At 44.8% G+C, this 16,741-nt stretch overlaps 2 protein-coding genes across 3 annotated transcripts in view; both read right to left on the minus strand.

Moving 5' to 3' along the window:
• Window positions 1-16,741, minus strand: part of DOCK5 (dedicator of cytokinesis 5) — a 235,806-nt gene that overhangs the window by 24,812 nt on the left and 194,253 nt on the right. For both annotated transcript variants that reach the window (XM_050801968.1, XM_050801967.1), the window contains exons 37-42: window positions 16,424-16,514; window positions 13,410-13,529; window positions 11,403-11,492; window positions 7,916-8,020; window positions 1,453-1,594; window positions 397-478 (exon numbers count right to left, since the gene is read on the minus strand). In XM_050801968.1, the coding sequence (XP_050657925.1) occupies window positions 397-478; window positions 1,453-1,594; window positions 7,916-8,020; window positions 11,403-11,492; window positions 13,410-13,529; window positions 16,424-16,514 (630 nt within the window). The remainder of the gene's footprint in view (window positions 1-396; window positions 479-1,452; window positions 1,595-7,915; window positions 8,021-11,402; window positions 11,493-13,409; window positions 13,530-16,423; window positions 16,515-16,741) is intronic.
• LOC126961496 (uncharacterized) lies at window positions 8,029-11,391 on the minus strand. Its single transcript, XM_050801978.1, has 2 exons — window positions 11,003-11,391; window positions 8,029-10,245 (listed from the first exon to the last, which is right to left on the minus strand). The coding sequence occupies exons 1-2, from the start codon at window positions 11,293-11,295 to the stop codon at window positions 9,675-9,677; spliced, it is 864 nt and encodes a 287-aa protein (XP_050657935.1). The 5' UTR covers window positions 11,296-11,391; the 3' UTR covers window positions 8,029-9,674.

Below are 16,741 nucleotides of genomic sequence, written 5' to 3' on the forward strand. Positions count from 1 at the left end.
GGGGACCAGCCACTCCTCTGTGATGCTTTTGGGAAAAGCTCAGGCATCTGAAACCCAGGCATGAAATTTCTGATTTTCCTCTGCCTAAAAAAAACAAAACCCCCACATCCCTTTGTATTAGCAAGCTTTTATCTTACACTCAAAGAAGAATAGACAGTAGGTCTTGCAAACTGTAATAAATGTAAGGCTTTGGTTTTAATGTACTCCAAACAAGTGTGAGGGAGAGACAACCTTCTCTTTTTTGTAGAGACAGAGTCCCACTTTGTTGCTCAGGCTGGTCTCAAATTCCTGGCTTCAAGCAATACTCCTCCCTTGGCCTCGGAAAATGTTGGGATTACAGATGTGAGCCACTGTGCCTAGACACAGATATTTTTTTTTAGATGAAAAACCACTTACTTTAGGATCTGCTCCGGAACTGGTTTATCCTTGTAGCTGGGCGGCAAGCTCATCACTGGCTTTACGGTGAAGCACTGCATGTCTGAGGAACTTGTTAAGGAAAAGAGAGGGGCTGGGGCCGCGAAGTTGTCAGACACCAAAGGCCTGTTCTTCCTGCTTCACAGCCGGAAATGCCACCAGCACCAATCACTCCCTTTGACCCAAATCCCAGGACCACATTGAAAATGAAGTTCCTTTGTGTATCACCGAAATGCCTTATTCAGTGATTACAATGAATCCTAGGGTCTTCTTTTTTTTTTTTTTTTGGTCAGACATCTGGCAAACAACCCTTGCCATAGGGAAATAGACGTCAATGCAATATCAGGAAACAGGTGCTTAGAAATGGATTCAAACAATTTCTTGGGACAAGCATCCCCTGAAATCACCAGACTCAGAGCCCAGGCAACAGGAATTGCTTGTATCTTTGGATCCCATCTGTTTATCCAGTGCCACAGTTGGGCACAGTGCTAGGTATTTTGAATATGTTATCTCTAACCCACACAACAACTCTACGAGAGGGAAATGATTATTCTCTTTTCACAGATGGAGAATCTGAGGATAAGAGAGGTTAAAATCCAACATCACACAGCTGGTAAGTGGTCAAGTTAGGCTTCAAAAGCAGCTCAAGGGTAAGCGCTCCTGCTCTGATTTAATGATCGTGTCTTAGAAAGTCTTAGCTCCCCAACCCACCAGGACAGAGATACCGTTTCAAAGTCTACAACAGAATCCAGAATTCAGGATAGGAAGTCTATGTTCCACTTAAGCACCCCATCTGGCTAGGAAGTATATTTCATATCCGTCACTTGTCTATTACCTCTCCTGTTTTGTTACATCATCACCACCAGCTAATGCTATGAGGGTCCCAAAGATTTTACATGGAATGGGAAACTGTGTCAGAACGCTTCAGAGGATCGTCTGTCTGCAGAGAAGGGACTGTAGCTCCCATCTTCTCTGGCTTAGCAGGGGCTGTGCACAGCCATAAGAGCCTCGGGGCCATATTCCCCACGGGAAGGATACACTGCTTGGGGGAGGACTTGATGTCTTCCCCAGGAGGCGTGGTGCTGGTCATCTTCTCCGCATTGGGGAACTGGGTTAGCAACCTCAGGCTGAAGTCCTCTCGCCTCTCATACTCCTTTCCCCGGTAGATGAAGATTTTATTCTGCAGGTGAGAGACAGCAAGGGAAGTCATTACATAGGACGAGTGAAGAGGCAACTGGAGTTCCGGGTACTGAGGGAGCCCTTGCGCTCCCCAGCCAAGGTTCAATCCACACCATCAAGTTCTCATTGAATATCTAGTCCGTGCCTGACAGCAACTGTCACATCTTATAAGAGCTGCGGTTTATTTGAGAAGTTAAATCACAGGCATAAAAAATACTTAGCCCGGTGCTGCTTCTGGTGTGGCCCAAGGACCATGGCCAGTCTGCCAACAGTCTGGACCCCCATCTGCAAGGAAATAAGGAACTTGTGCCCTCAAGTAAATCAATGACATCACCAAGCATGCTGATATTTTCATGGCAAGACATTCTTAAGGAAGGAAGGAAGTGCATTAATTTACATTGAGGTATAAACTCTGTCGATCTCATCATGATCCAGTAACAGTTTGTGGACCAGCATTTAAACAGCACAGCCTCAGAGAATGAGGAGAAGGAACGTGCCTTCTGGCACAGAAACAGAGTCACAGAGAACAGAAGCAATGTACCGCAGTCCCCAGCCAATCCTGAAAGTCTGAGAGAAAATCACCGCATTAAATACTATTTTCTCCACTCTAGACTGCAAATATAATCTCTTTAATCAAATTTTTTTCCCCAAGAGATTTCCTAGGCCGCAGGCATGGGAGTAATTTGTCTCACAGGTGTGACTGCCTGGGCAAGTGCAAACATAGCCATGTTCGAAATGAGCAGTTTGCACAGGTAGCCCACACATGATTCATTTTTAACCAAGGCTTGGGCCCAGGTTGTCTTGTAAAATGTCTTTGAAACTCACTTGTCCATTCACATAACAAATATGTGTTGTGCAAACAGAAGATCAGTCAGACAACAGGAATACAATGGTGATCCTGCTCTCACAGAATTACCTTCTAGAGGAGAGAATAAAAAACAAGCAAGTAAATAAATAAGTAAACCTGATAGTGTAAGTACCGTGAAGGCAATTACACTTTTCAGGCAAATACTGAATGAAGGGAGTAAAAACTACTGGATCTTTTGGAATACATGATAAAACTTTTCCAAGCTAGGAAAAATCTATGGGACTCAAGCCTGTTGAAATTCCATCATTCAGGCGAAACAACGGTGGGCAAAGGATCAGAGTGTAATACAACCCTAGTTGTATGATGCAGACGATAACTATAAAAGGAATCAAAGCAGGTCAGGAAGAATTAGCTTGGCTGGAAACAGAAGGCTTCAAAGAAGACACGGGCCTTAGACAGGCATAGACAGATGAATGGGAAAAGGAAGTGTAAAGAGAAGGAGTGAGAAGGGCCAGGCGGGTACGTGGAAAGGGTCAGGCCCAGGGGTGGAAAGCACAGAGTCCTGGGAGAAGACATGAGCCTGGCCTGGAAGAATGAGCCAGAATATGAATGATCTTGCATGGCAGGTAGAGGTTTCAAAGACTCGGAATGTTCACTGGAGGTTCTGGAAGGCAGGAGCCGCATGATGAAAGAAGAAGTGTAGACAATGTAAGCCAACGGTGGCATCTATGTCCAACTGAAGGCTCATAGGCTGGACTGCGCAGGAGAAGGAAAAGGAACAGCAGGAGAAGGAGAAGGAAAAGGAACAGCAGGAGAGGGAGAAGTAAAAGCATTCAGTGTTTGTCTCTTTGGTGTTGGGAGAAGGGCGAGGAAGATAGGGGAGTTGATGCTGATTCAAAGATCACTGGTTTTGAGCCTGGGCAATACAGTGAGACCCCATATCTAAGAAAAAATAAAAACATTAGCTAGGCGTGGTGGTACACAGCTGTAACCCCACCTCCTCAGCAGGCTGAGGCAGGAGAACTGCCTGAGCCTGGGAGGTCAAGGCTGCAGGCAGCTGTGATTACGCCACTGCGTTTCAGCCTGGATGACAGAGCAAGACCCCATTTCTTAAAAAAAAAAAAAAAAGTCAGTGGTCTTGGAGTAGGAAGAACAGTGGTACCCTTGACAGAAACAAGAGAGATAAAGAAATCTTACCGGGTTGGAAGGAGAGGATGATGTAATTTTATATATTCTGAGTTTGGGGAAATATCCCATAGAAAAGAATGGCACTGACGTTATATGCACTCACAAGGATTTTATATTCTACTGTAAGTACGCTCTGAGGTATGTTAACATCTATAAACTACCTTACAGTTTATAAAGCACTCCTATATGCTATTTACTTAATTCTCAAAACTTTCCTGTGATGTAGGCATTATTTTTCTAAATTACGGATCAGAAAACCAAGACTCGGTGATTACGTGATTTCACCAAAATCACACACTCGCTCAGCAGGTGATTTAGACTAGAATGCTTCTGACTTGAAGTCTGGTGTTCTTGATTTCACAGAATCACTGCTGTCTCTGTGGTCACATTTCTGATTTCATGCAACACACAGGCATATGTAACAGATGTGGCAGGGCTTGTTCTTTTATGTTGACCTGGATTAAAGCAGAGCTAACGCTAGACACTGATGCATTTTTACCCTACACTCTATTTTTTAATTTTTAATTTTTTCTTTTTTTGAGACAGGGTCTCACTCTGTCATCCAGGCTGGAGTGCAGTGGCTTGATCACAGCTCACTGCAGCTTCTAATTCCAATCCTCAAGCAATCCTCCTGCCTCAGCCTACTGAGCAGCCAGGACCACAGCACATGCTACCATGCCTGGCTAATTTTTAAAAAAATTTTTTGTAGAGACAGGGTCATGCTATGATGCCCAGGATGGCCTTGAATTGCTGGTCTCAAACTCCTGGGCTCAAGCAAGCCTCCTGCCTCGGCCTACCAGTGCTGGGATTACAGGCATGAGTCACCATGGTTGGTCCCAGACTTTCCACTCTTTATTCTCTTTCCTCTGCCTGGTCCATCTCATCCCCAACCACAGTTATTTTAACTCCATATAAGTAACTCACCAACTTTTATCTCTTGTCTGTAACTTCACTTGAGTTCCAGATCTATACAGCTAATGGTTGACTTGTGCCTTTTGGATGTTCCAAATCTACCTCCCCTTGAGTACGTGCAAAACCAAACTTCTGCAAACACTTTAGAAAACCCTGGGAGGTCCTCTGCTATCTGGTACCCACAGCCATCCGCCCCATTCTCCTATACACCCTCTTGTACACACTACTCCAGCCTCATAGCTTTTGGACCTGCTATTCTCAAGGTCTGGGACCCATGCTCATCTTCTTGATAGCTTCATGGCTTATTCTTTAACTTTTTTCTGGTTTTTGCAAAAATGTCATTTTCTTTCTGAAGTCTTTCTTGTTTACTCTATTTAAAATTGCAACTCCATCCCCAACACGTGCCTCTCTAGTCCCCTTCCCTAAGTCCTTTTCTCCATGATACTTACTGAATAGCTACACTGTAGAAGGCAGTGTTCTAGGCCATCTGACATACTCAATAGTTTATTCATTTATCTCATTTTCTGATCTCTCCAAGCTGGAACATAAGCTTGATAAATTTCAAGATTCTGGTTTGTTTTGTCTCTGCTCCCATGCCTATATTAGAGCCAAGTACGTGGTAGGAGTTTAATAAATATTTACTCAAGGAATAAATTCATTCTCTCCTCCGTGACTCTGGCCTTTTCCGGTCCTGCTGTCCCAGTAAATAGTTCAACTACCCCCTCCAATGATGCAGGCCAGAAGCCCAGAAATCATTCTTGACAACTCTCGCTTCCTCACCCACACAGCCCATCAATCATCAGATGGCTGTGACCTCATCTCCACCACTCTAGTCTTTCCGCTTCCCTCTAAAGCCACCACCCCCACGTCCCGAGTCTAGCCTGTCATCTCTTTTCTGAACATCTGCAATGGTCTCTTAGTGGTTTATCTGCAGCACCTCCTGTCCATTCTCCATGGATGACCATGGAGACCAAAGCCAGATAACCTTCCCAACACGAAAAATCTGTAGCAGCTCCCACTGCTCTTAGGATGCAGAGAGAACACACCAGGAAACCCCAGGGCTGTGCAGGCTCTTCCAGGGCTCCCCTCCCCCCTGCCGGCACCCCAGCTCTCTCTGTGCCTGCCGCATCAGCCTTTCCTTCCCAGGCACTGCCCTGCTCTTGCCTGCTGCTTCCTCTGCCTGCAATGCTTATTCCTACTCCCTTCACCTGCTCCACTCCCAGCTTACCTTTCAGACTGCAGCTGAAATAGAGGTTCCCTGGAAAGACTTTATCTTATCTTGTCTTATTTGAGACAGTCTGGCTCTGTCGCCCAGGCTGGAGTGCAGGGGCACCATTTCAGCTCATTGCAACCTCTTGCCTCCTGGGCTCAAGTGATTTTCCTGCCTCAGCCTCCCAAGTAGCTGGGATTATAAGTGTGAACCACTGCACCGGACCCTGAATCTTTTTTTTTTTTTTTTTAATGAAGACATAAGCTGGGCATGGTGGCTCACGCCTATAATCCTAAAACTTTGGGAGGCCGAGGCGGGTGGAACATCTGAGGTCAGGAGTTCGAGATCAGCCTGGCCAACATGGTGAAACCCCATCTCTACCAAAATACAGAAATGAGCTGGGCCTGGTCATGCACGCCTGTAATCCCTGCTACTTGGGAGACTGAGGCACGAGAATGGCTCGAACCCCAGAAGGCGGAGGTTGCAGTGAGCCGAGATCGCACCACTGCATTTCAGCCTGGGTGACAGAGTGAGACTCTGTCTCAAAATAAGTAAATAAATAAATAAAAATAAAAAACAATATTAAGACATAATCTACACACAGTAAAATGGACCCCTTTTGGCGTAAAATTCTGTTACTTGCGACAAACATAACCAGGACCACAATCAAGATACAGAACAGTTTCACTGCCGCCAAACATTTCCCCAGGCCCTTCTGCAGCCAACCTCCCCGTGACCAGCAACCACTGATCTATTTTCTGTCCTGATAGGAAGTGTTGCCTTGGCAAGAATTTCATATAAATAAAACCACAAGGTATGTAGCCTTTTAAGTCTAACTTCTTTTACCTAGCAAGATGCATGTGGGAATTGTGCCCGCAGTTGTGTGTATCAGGAGCTCACTGCCTTTGGCTGCTGTAGTATTCTGTTGTGTGGAGACACTGAAGTTTGTTTATCACATCACCAGTTCAGGGACACTTGGATGGTGACTATGATTAAAGCTGCTATAAATATTCCTGTACATTTTTTGTAATAGGGTAAGTTTCTATTTCACTTGGGTAAATATTTCCTGGTTACAGATTCTTATAGCACAGGGTATCTTTCTTGGTTACAGTTTACTTATTTAGTTATTTATTTTTGAGATGGAGTCTCACTCTGCCACCCAGGCTGGAGTGCAGTGGTGTGATCTTGGCTCAATGCAACCTCCACCTCCTGGGTTCAAGCAATTCCCCTGCCTCAGCCTCCAGAGTAGCTGAGATTACAGGCATGCACCACCATGCCCAGCTAATTTTTGTACTTTTAGTAGGGACAGCTTTTCAGCATGTTGGTCACACTGGTCTCGAACCCCTGACCCCAAGTGATCCGCCTGCCTCAGCCTCCCAAAGCACTGGGATTACAGGCGTGAGCCACTGTGTCTGACATGCAGTTTAAATTTTACATTCATGTGTGATTAAAATCTCCCCTCATGAATTTAGGTTGTAAAATCCATGAGGGTAGGGACTATGTTTGACTGTAATCAGCAAAATATTTCTAATGCCTTCTCTATACCTGGCACAGAGTAGATGCTCAATAAATATTTACTGACTGAATGAATAAACAGTGTCTCATCAGGCACTTTTAGGAATGTAAATTGCTTGCTTGATCACTTGTTTTAAAATTAGGAGAAAGTAGATGGAGAATAAATGTTTAAGCAAAGCTCAGCTCTAAAAGAAACTTTTCTTAAGAATTTTTGTTTATTAACCTATAAAATGAGTATCACATTATAGATGATTTTGAGATGGAAGAAAAATACCATCCTTGTCATTATTATTATAATAAAATGTTTTATTTTGGGAGACTCTTGCAGTCTAGTTTTTGGGATACTTACTTTCAAATTAGCTCTAGCTAGAAACACAACAAACAATGAAATACATCAGTCCATGCTCTTCCCCGGAGTGACCCACAGCAGCTGACCAGTGCGGGGCATGTTTTTCCCTTTTGCACTGCACCTGGGAAAAGTCATTTCACAAAAGACCTGCCAGAACACCAGGGGTGTCTGGGGGTGTGGGGTGAAGAGGCCGGCTGCTCAGGAAATGCTTTCCCTCCCCTACCTCCCACAGCGAGAGAACACGGGTCGGCAGCTGCTAACACACTGTTGCCCATCTGGAAAAGAAATGAGTTTCTTCCCTCCTCCTAATGGCCTGGGAGACCACCATCAGGTTTCTTACCCGTAGGAAAGAAGGGAAGCCCTGTCCATAGTATCCAACAGCAAAGTACTCAGGCTGAGGCCTCATTGCCTTAATGATGTTCTCATAAAATGAGGCCCTTTTTTTCTGGAAAACAAAACCAGACATTCCAAGGGGAGGTTATAAGGACACAGTTAGGGGGGAGAAAAAAGTCAGACCTTGTTTTGTTGTTTCCCATGTAACGCAGAGCAATGAAAGGTCTTTGAAAAACACCCTATTGGGCAGAAAAGGATTATCCTGTTCTCAGATCACAGGTTTTGGACCTGGGCTCCATGAATGGACACTGGAGGGCTGTGACTCCCTGAGGGTGTATGCAGAAGTGTGTGCACATTTGCATTCTTCTGCGTAACGGGGCACTGTGCAACTTTTTCAGCAGTTTCTCAAAGTGGGCTCAGGACCTATAAAAGGTTAAAAAGTGCATTCTGAGATTCACAGAAGGTGGCTGCACTTAACCAGACACCCATGGGAGAAGATAAAGGACCTTCCAAGGCCAGGCGCAGAGGCTCATGCCTATAATCCTTGCACATTGGGAGGCGCAGGTGGGAGGATTGCCTGAGGCTAGGAGTTTGAGCCCAGCCTGGGCGAAGTAGTGAGACCCCATCTCTACAAAAAATTTAAAAATGAGCCAGCAGCTGAGGCAGGAAGATGTCTTGAGCCCAGGAGTTCGAGGCTGCAGTAAGCTATGACTGCACCATTGCACTCCAGCCTGGGTGACAGAGTGAGACCCTGTTGTGAAAAAATAATAAAAATAAAGAACATTTTTAAAAAGAAGGACTGTGCAGTTCATGCAGTGGTTTGGATGAAAGTGTCTGGTAAGTTATAAGTACCCAGAAGGTGGTGGTGATGCTCTGTTTTTCAGTATCTGCTACCACCTCTATCTTTAATTCTTCACAAGATGAGAGGCTTCCCAGCTTTGGCTCACAAGGTCAGCCTTAAAATAAGCAAAATAGCCAGCCAGATGTGGGCAGCTGTGAACAATGACCTGAACCCCCTTCCCCCACAATAGTTAGCGTGCCATTTATCTAGGTGACAGTCTCATCAAAATACTATTTTCTTAGACCAGTAGGTAACATGTTACATTACTAATATTTCAGCTCAGTTCAGTTGATGAAATTATTATTATTACTATTTTTTGAGACAGGGTCTCACTCTGTTGCCCAGGCTGGAGTGCAGTAGCATGATTACAGCTCACTGCAGCCTTGACCTCCCAGGCTCAGGTGATCCTCTCACTTCAGCCTCCCAAAAGTAGCTGAGACTAGAGGAACGTGCCACCACACCCAGCTAATTTTTTGTATTTTTTGTAGAGATGGTGTCTTACTATGTTGCTCAGACTGGTCTGGAAGTCCTGGGCTCAAACAATCCAACTACCTTGGCCTCCCAAAGTTCTGGGATTACAGGCATGAGCCACCGGGCTCAGTCCAGTTCATGAAATTAATACATGAGTTTTTTGCATGTGAAGCCAGGAGCTGCTATAGTACACCGGTAGACTTTTTACAAAGTGATCTTGACACCCAGCTCCTCAAATAATGATCATTTCATGACTATGGGTGACCTGATCTTTTCTAACTCCTCTACTAAAAATTATTAAATTTAATATTGTGGTTGCCTAGCATCGGGTATTCAGAATGGTGGCCACCTACCATGGAGCATTCAGAATGGTGGCTGCCTTCTATCGGGCATTCAGAAGACTGGCTGTCTACCACTGGGCATTTGGAATGGTGGCTGCCTACTGCTGGGGCATTTAGAATGGTGGTTGCCTCCACTGGGCATTCGGAATGGTGGCTGCCTCCACTGGGCATTCGGAATGGTGGCTGCCTCCACTGGACATTCGGAATGGTGGCTGCCTAACACTGGGCATTTGGAATGGTGGCTGCCTCCACTGGACATTCGGAATGGTGGCTGCCTCCACTGGGCATTCGGAATGGTGGCTGCCTCCACTGGGCATTCGGAATGGTTGCTGCCTCCACTGGGCATTCGGAATGGTGCTGCCTCCCCTGGGCATTTGGAATGGTGCTGCCTCCCCTGGGCATTTGGAATGGTGCTGCCTCCCCTGGGCATTTAGAATGGTGGTTGCCTCCACTGGGCATTCGGAATGGTGGCTGCCTAACACTGGGCATTCGGAATGGTTGCTGCCTCCACTGGGCATTCGGAATGGTGGCTGCCTCCCCTGGGCATTTGGAACGGTGGCTGCCTCCACTGGGCATTCAGAATGGAGGTTGCCTCCACTGGGCATTCGGAATGGTGGCTGCCTAACACTGGGCATTTGGAATGGTGCTGCCTCCACTGGGCATTTGGAATGGTGGCTGCCTCCACTGGGCATTAGGAATGGTTGCTGCCTAACACTGGGCATTTGGAATGGTGGCTGCCTCCACTGGGCATTAGGAATGGTTGCTGCCTAACACTGGGCATTTAGAATGGTGCTGCCTCCACTGGGCATTTGGAACGGTGGCTGCCTAACACTGGGCATTTGGAATGGTGGCTGCCTCCACTGGGCATTCGGAATGGTTGCTGCCTCCACTGGGCATTCGGAATGGTGCTGCCTCCCCTGGGCATTTGGAATGGTGCTGCCTCCCCTGGGCATTTGGAATGGTGCTGCCTCCCCTGGGCATTTAGAATGGTGGTTGCCTCCACTGGGCATTCGGAATGGTGGCTGCCTAACACTGGGCATTCGGAATGGTTGCTGCCTCCACTGGGCATTCGGAATGGTGGCTGCCTCCCCTGGGCATTTGGAACGGTGGCTGCCTCCACTGGGCATTCAGAATGGAGGTTGCCTCCACTGGGCATTCGGAATGGTGGCTGCCTAACACTGGGCATTTGGAATGGTGCTGCCTCCACTGGGCATTTGGAATGGTGGCTGCCTAACACTGGGCATTTGGAATGGTGGCTGCCTCCACTGGGCATTAGGAATGGTTGCTGCCTAACACTGGGCATTTAGAATGGTGCTGCCTCCACTGGGCATTTGGAACGGTGGCTGCCTAACACTGGGCATTTGGAATGGTGGCTGCCTCCACTGGGCATTAGGAATGGTTGCTGCCTAACACTGGGCATTTGGAATGGTGGCTGCCTAACACTGGGCATTCATTTTTGTTTTGCTTTACTGATGTCTGGGAATATGGAGGGTCCACATAAAGAAAAATGGCTTCAGGAAGAATGAGAGGGCTGCAGACAGAGATCTGGAGGGATGTGGAAGCCGAGTCACTATTATCTGAAACTCGATATTCCACCACACTGTCGAGGCAACCCCACTCCACTTCCAGAGGTGTCCTGAACCTTCTCTGAAGGATACTTTCTAGAAATATTGATGAGAACTTTTGGACTACATCTTTTTTCATTCTCATTTCAAGCAAAGCTGACTTTTCCATTGTAAAAAAACACCATTCATCCTGACTTTCAACTTACAGAAACATTTTCATGAGCACTAATTTTAGCATCCCTGTCAGAGGCCTAACATATTTTGACCCAGACTCACCAGGAGGTTGCCAAGGCCCTCGTAGTCAAATACTTTGCTTTCGTAAGTCTCGGCCAACTCTTTGCTCAGTTTGATGGCCTTCTCCCACATCTTCAGAAAAAGGAAAGTAGGGTTAAAAGTGAAGAACAAGGCAGTCATTGATCTGGTGGCAAAAGCCACTGGCGAGTCACTGGGAATGAGCAGGTGGTCTGGGGCATTGAGTCTCGGTAGATATTCCTCACTCGCTTTATCCTTTGCATCAATGAAACCTTTATTTCCTGACATCATAGATAGTGTGTATTGGCAGCTTTGCCAGGGGCATCTACTGTAGTTCTGTTTGCAAGGACATTAAGAATAAGTACCATGTGTCCCCCAAAAAAGCAATAACGCGTTTAACAGGCAAAGCACCCACAGCACTTGAAAGTAGAGAGGAAGCAGTGCCAGCCTAGGTTTGGAGAGCATGCAAGTCTTGTTGAAAAGGGAAAGGAAGTTTCCATGGTACTTTGGTTCTGAAATGTGTTTGTGTGTGTGTGTGTGTGTGTGTGTAGGGGTATGTTTGTGTTTGCATGTGTGTATGGGTGTGTGTACGGGAGTGTGTGGGTGTAGTTATGTTGTTTGTGGAGATGGAAAAAGGCTAACAGTACTGTTGTGTGGAATTTGGCAAACTGTGTTTCCATGCAGGGCACTGATTTCCCTACTTAGTGGATGAGTTTTAGGAAATGCCTCCGAGCATGTATAAAGATGTAAGTTGCAGGCTAACGCATGTCCTCCGTGTCTGAGGCTAGCAGCCCAGATTGAGCCTTCTAATCCCTTTGGTATCTCATGAGCTGTCTCTTAGACGGATACTATTCAACTCGCAGCATCCGGTCGCCTCCTGCTTCATTCCTGTTCACAAGGTGCTACGTTCCATCGTTTCTGGCTGCTGAAGGAATGTGTGCAGAGCCCACAAGCCATTGTGAAACGCTTCAAAATTAAATCTTTTAAAATCACTGTTTGCAAAATGTGTCCCCCTCTGAAATCTCACAATTCATGCATACGCAAGGAAAGAATAAAGAGTAGCTGTGAGTTACTGTTGTATATTAAATCATGTACCTGGTCTTGGTCCTGAGTTCCAGCCAGGGAGCTCCTAAACCCTTAGAATTTCTCAAGTAATAAAAGTGTCTTTGTCGTTCCTGGTGTCCCCACCCCAGGATCACACCCAAATCTATGCTAATGAGGTGACTCAGGGCAGTCTCCTAGTCTCAGGATGGGGTCTGCCATGCCAGAGGTACTAACCATGTGACTAGAAGGTGAGGACCATGAGCCACCTGATATCAGCCTGACCTCCAGGCAAAAAAAGGAGGCTAAAGGTCAAGTTCATCATGTAGTTAATGATTCATTCAATCCTGCCTGTATAATGAAACCCCACAGTGGCTCACGCCTGTAATCTCAGCACCTTGGGAGGCCAAGGCAGGAGGAACACTGGAGCCCAGGAGCTCTAGGTTCTAAACCAGGCTGGGCAACTGGTGAGACCCCATATCTACCAAGAAAAAAAAAAAGAAAGAAACCCCAATAAAAACTCTGTACACCCATGGCTTGGGTGAGCTTCCTGATTGAGGAACACACTGATCTGCTGGGCAGGTGTCGCAAGTTCACAGGGGGAAGACACAGAAACCTCGTGCTTGGGACTCTCCCAGACTGTTCCCTATGGGTCCTCTCATTTGGCTGGCCTCAGTTTACATCCTTCCTGATGAAACTGGAATCGTTAAATACAGCACTTCACTGTGTTCTGTTGGTTGTTCTAGCAGACTATGAAACCCGAGGGGGCAGTGGAAGCCCCCCAGATGTAGAGCCAGTTGCCCAGAACTATGAATGGACTGGGGAACCCCAAACTTGCAGAAGGCATCTGAAGTGGGGGCAGTCTCGTTGGAGACGGTGCCCTGAACCTGGGTAGTCGGTGCTAACTCCAGGTGGTGAGCATCAGAATCGTACTGCGATACTGCGGTCATTTTCCTCTTTCCCCTGGTACAAAAACAATCCAATACTCACTTTGCCTTTGTCAAAATACGATATGATTTCTTGATACAGCTTCTCTTTAAGCTCTTGCTGGGTATAAACATAGTAACTATCCCTCTGAAGTAAATGAGGCACACAGGGCTTGTCAGACCACTGAAAAGGAAGAAAAGCAACACACGGTTAATACAACAAATATTCAGCCCTCTAACATCAAGAAAATAGTGCACATATATTTGACTCATTGATTTTGTATTTTAGATTATGTATGAAACACAAAAGTTACATATACACACATGTACACATGCCAGCTCCAAAACAAGTATCATGCCAAATGGATGAGCACCCACAGCATTCCCCTAAAATGCCAGCGACAAAGCAAGGTCGCTAACCGACATGACTGTCGCAGTACTGGGGCATCATTAACTCAGTCAGATAGAAGGAACAAATTAGGAGTCTAAAAACGAATAGGAAGAGGTAAAACTATCACAATTTCCAAACATTATGGCTGTATTCCTCACAAGGCAAGGCAGTTGACTAAGAAACTGCGACACGCAGTAAGAGAATTAAGTTACGCAGCAGGAAAACCAATTAATATACTTGGAATAAAACAGATTTCAGATACATGGAGACTAAATATACAGAAGATAATAGAAGAATGGAACCAAACAAAAATAAGTCCAAAAAGAACATTTCTAAGAGTGAACATTACAAGGAATATGCAAGACTTATATGCAGAAAACTTTCACACACCATTGAAGGGCACAAACACAGACTCGAACAAATGGAAAGTCATACCATGCTTTTGGATAAGAAAATTCTATTTCATTAACATGTAAATTCTCACTAAATTAATTTTTAAATTTCATCTTTCCAAAGTCCATATGGAAAAATAAACAAAAAGGAATAGGTAGGAAAACTCTGAAAAAGAAGAGCAATCAAGAGTAACTACCAGGTCATAAAACATACTATCAAGAATTAATAATTAATACAGTATGGTATTGGTACATGAACAGACAGAGACCCATGTAAAAGCATATACAATCTAGAAAGAGATTCCCTGCCCCCAAAGTAAGAATTTATATTACTAAATTCTTATTAGTCTTGATAAAGATGGGGTCTTATATCAATAAGCAAAATGTGAACTATACTTAACAGCATCTCTATTGAATAGCAATCTGGGTGGAAAAAAGCTGCATTCATACCTCATACCTTATAGCAGGATAGGAGAGTTTAACTTACTGAGTTGCTCAAATGAAGAGACCTACAGTTACAGACACTCAGGATTTCTTTGTGATCATCCAATGGCAAAATCTACAGTCAACAAGCCTCACTTTCTCAGCTACATACAATAAGTTTTTTTGTTTTTTTTTTTTTTTGGAGACAGAGTCTTGCTCTATCACCCAGGCTGGAATACAGTGGTGCCATCTCAGCATACTGGAAACCTCCGCCTTGCAGTTCAAGCAATTCTCCTGCCTCAGCCTCCTAAGTAGCTGGGACTACAGGCATACGCCACTACACCCTGCTAAGTTTTTGTATTTTTAGTAGAGACGGGGTTTCACCATGTTAGCCAGGCTGGTCTCGAACTCCTGACCTCAAGTGATCTGCTGCCCTCAGCTTCCCAAAGACCTGGGATTACAGGCGTGAGCCACCACACCTGGCCCATTATACAATAAGCTTTTTAATGCCCTAAACTTAAATATGAATTGTGAATTTCCTTTGGGAAGTGATGAAGCATAGGAATCCTGTTTTTAATTCATATCTTAGGACAATGCACTTATATTACTTTAGTATAAAATTAAAAGAATATTAATAACTGGGAACAAGACTGGAGACAGAGACACTATACTATGTCTCATAGAAGACAGAGTACTTCTATGGTACTATATTCACTTATAACTCATCTTTCTGTGGTTTTCTGCAGTTTTACAAATTCTTTTATGTATTCATCAATGTGTGTTTTATTGCTTTAATTAGAGTGTCAATTACCAAAGGTTCATAAGTCATGCTTTGCTTTCTAAAGATTTTTAAATAAAAGATAACTGACATTTTCCCATACTTGATGTCCAACAGGAGGCTGCTGTCGTGCTCAAGGTGTGACATGCTGATGGGATGGACCAAGGTGCTGGCCAGGGATATAAAGAAAAGTGGATTGGCCAGCATGGTGGCTCACACTTGTAATCCTAGTACTCTGGGAGGCTGAAGTGGGAGGATTGCTTGAGCCCAGGAGTTCAAGACCAGCCTGGGCAACATAGCAAGATCTCATCTCTTAAAAAAAAAAAAAAAAGAAAGAAAAAATAAAAAGAAAAGTGGATAGGTTAGGGGCATTTTCTGAACAGAGGGGCCACATCTCTTGCTTGTGGAGAACATGGGAGGTGGTGAGTAAAAGAGAAGAATCGAAGATGACTATGAGGTTGCCTGAGTAACTAAATGGATGGGAATGTTATTAGTAACATGGTAATAAAATGAGGTAGGATGGGTTGGGGAGAAGCAAAGAGTGAGAAATAAAGCTTCCTGTTACTGCCTTGTTCAGTTTGAGCTACGTATTAGCCAATCAAAGTTTGTATGTAAATCCAAAGTTAGAGGAGCTGCTCAGGGCCAGAAATAATTACTTGGGACTCATAGCATATAGATGTATTTATATCTAAGCCACAACATACATTTATTTACGGAGAGAATAAAAATAGCAGAGTACTTCTATGGTACTATATTCACTTATAACTCAAATTTCTGTGGTTTTCTGCAGTTTTAAAAATTTTTTTAATGTAGTCATCAATGTGTGTTTTATTGCTTTAATTAGAGTGTCAATTACCAAAGGTTCATAAGTCATGCTCTGCTTTCTAAAGACTTTTAAATAAAAGATAACTGACATTTTCCCATACTTGATGTACAAATTAGTTGTGCCTATTTAGAAAGAATTTTTAAAAACTTATATAAAAGGACATCCCTGGAATAAGGTTCTTTCCCATCAAAATCATAAAATGTATAGAATTTAGTCTGAAAGGACGGTATACTCCACCCTGTTGAAACAAGCTCTCTGAGCCATTCACCTGCAGAAGCTCAGCGTGCAAGAGAAGGGTGTAGGCAGCTTCTGTGTAGTTCTCACAGTCTCGGTGCAAATCTCGAAGCTTGTACAGATATCTGGCAAGAAGGGGAGAAAGGAAGCATCTTGTCACTCGAGAGTTTTGTAGGTTTTTTAAGTTTTGTTTTGAGACAGGGTCTTGCTGTGTTGGCCAGGCTGGAGTGTGCAGTGGTCCGATCATGGCTCACTGCAGCCTTGAGCTCCAGGGCTCAAGTGATCCACCCACCTCAGCCTCCTGAGTAGCTGGCATGTGCCCCCAAGCCCGGCTAATTTTCATTGTGTTTTG

Source organism: Macaca thibetana, chromosome 8 (genome assembly GCF_024542745.1).
Source record: "Macaca thibetana thibetana isolate TM-01 chromosome 8, ASM2454274v1, whole genome shotgun sequence".
Taxonomy (NCBI): Eukaryota; Metazoa; Chordata; class Mammalia; order Primates; family Cercopithecidae; genus Macaca; species Macaca thibetana.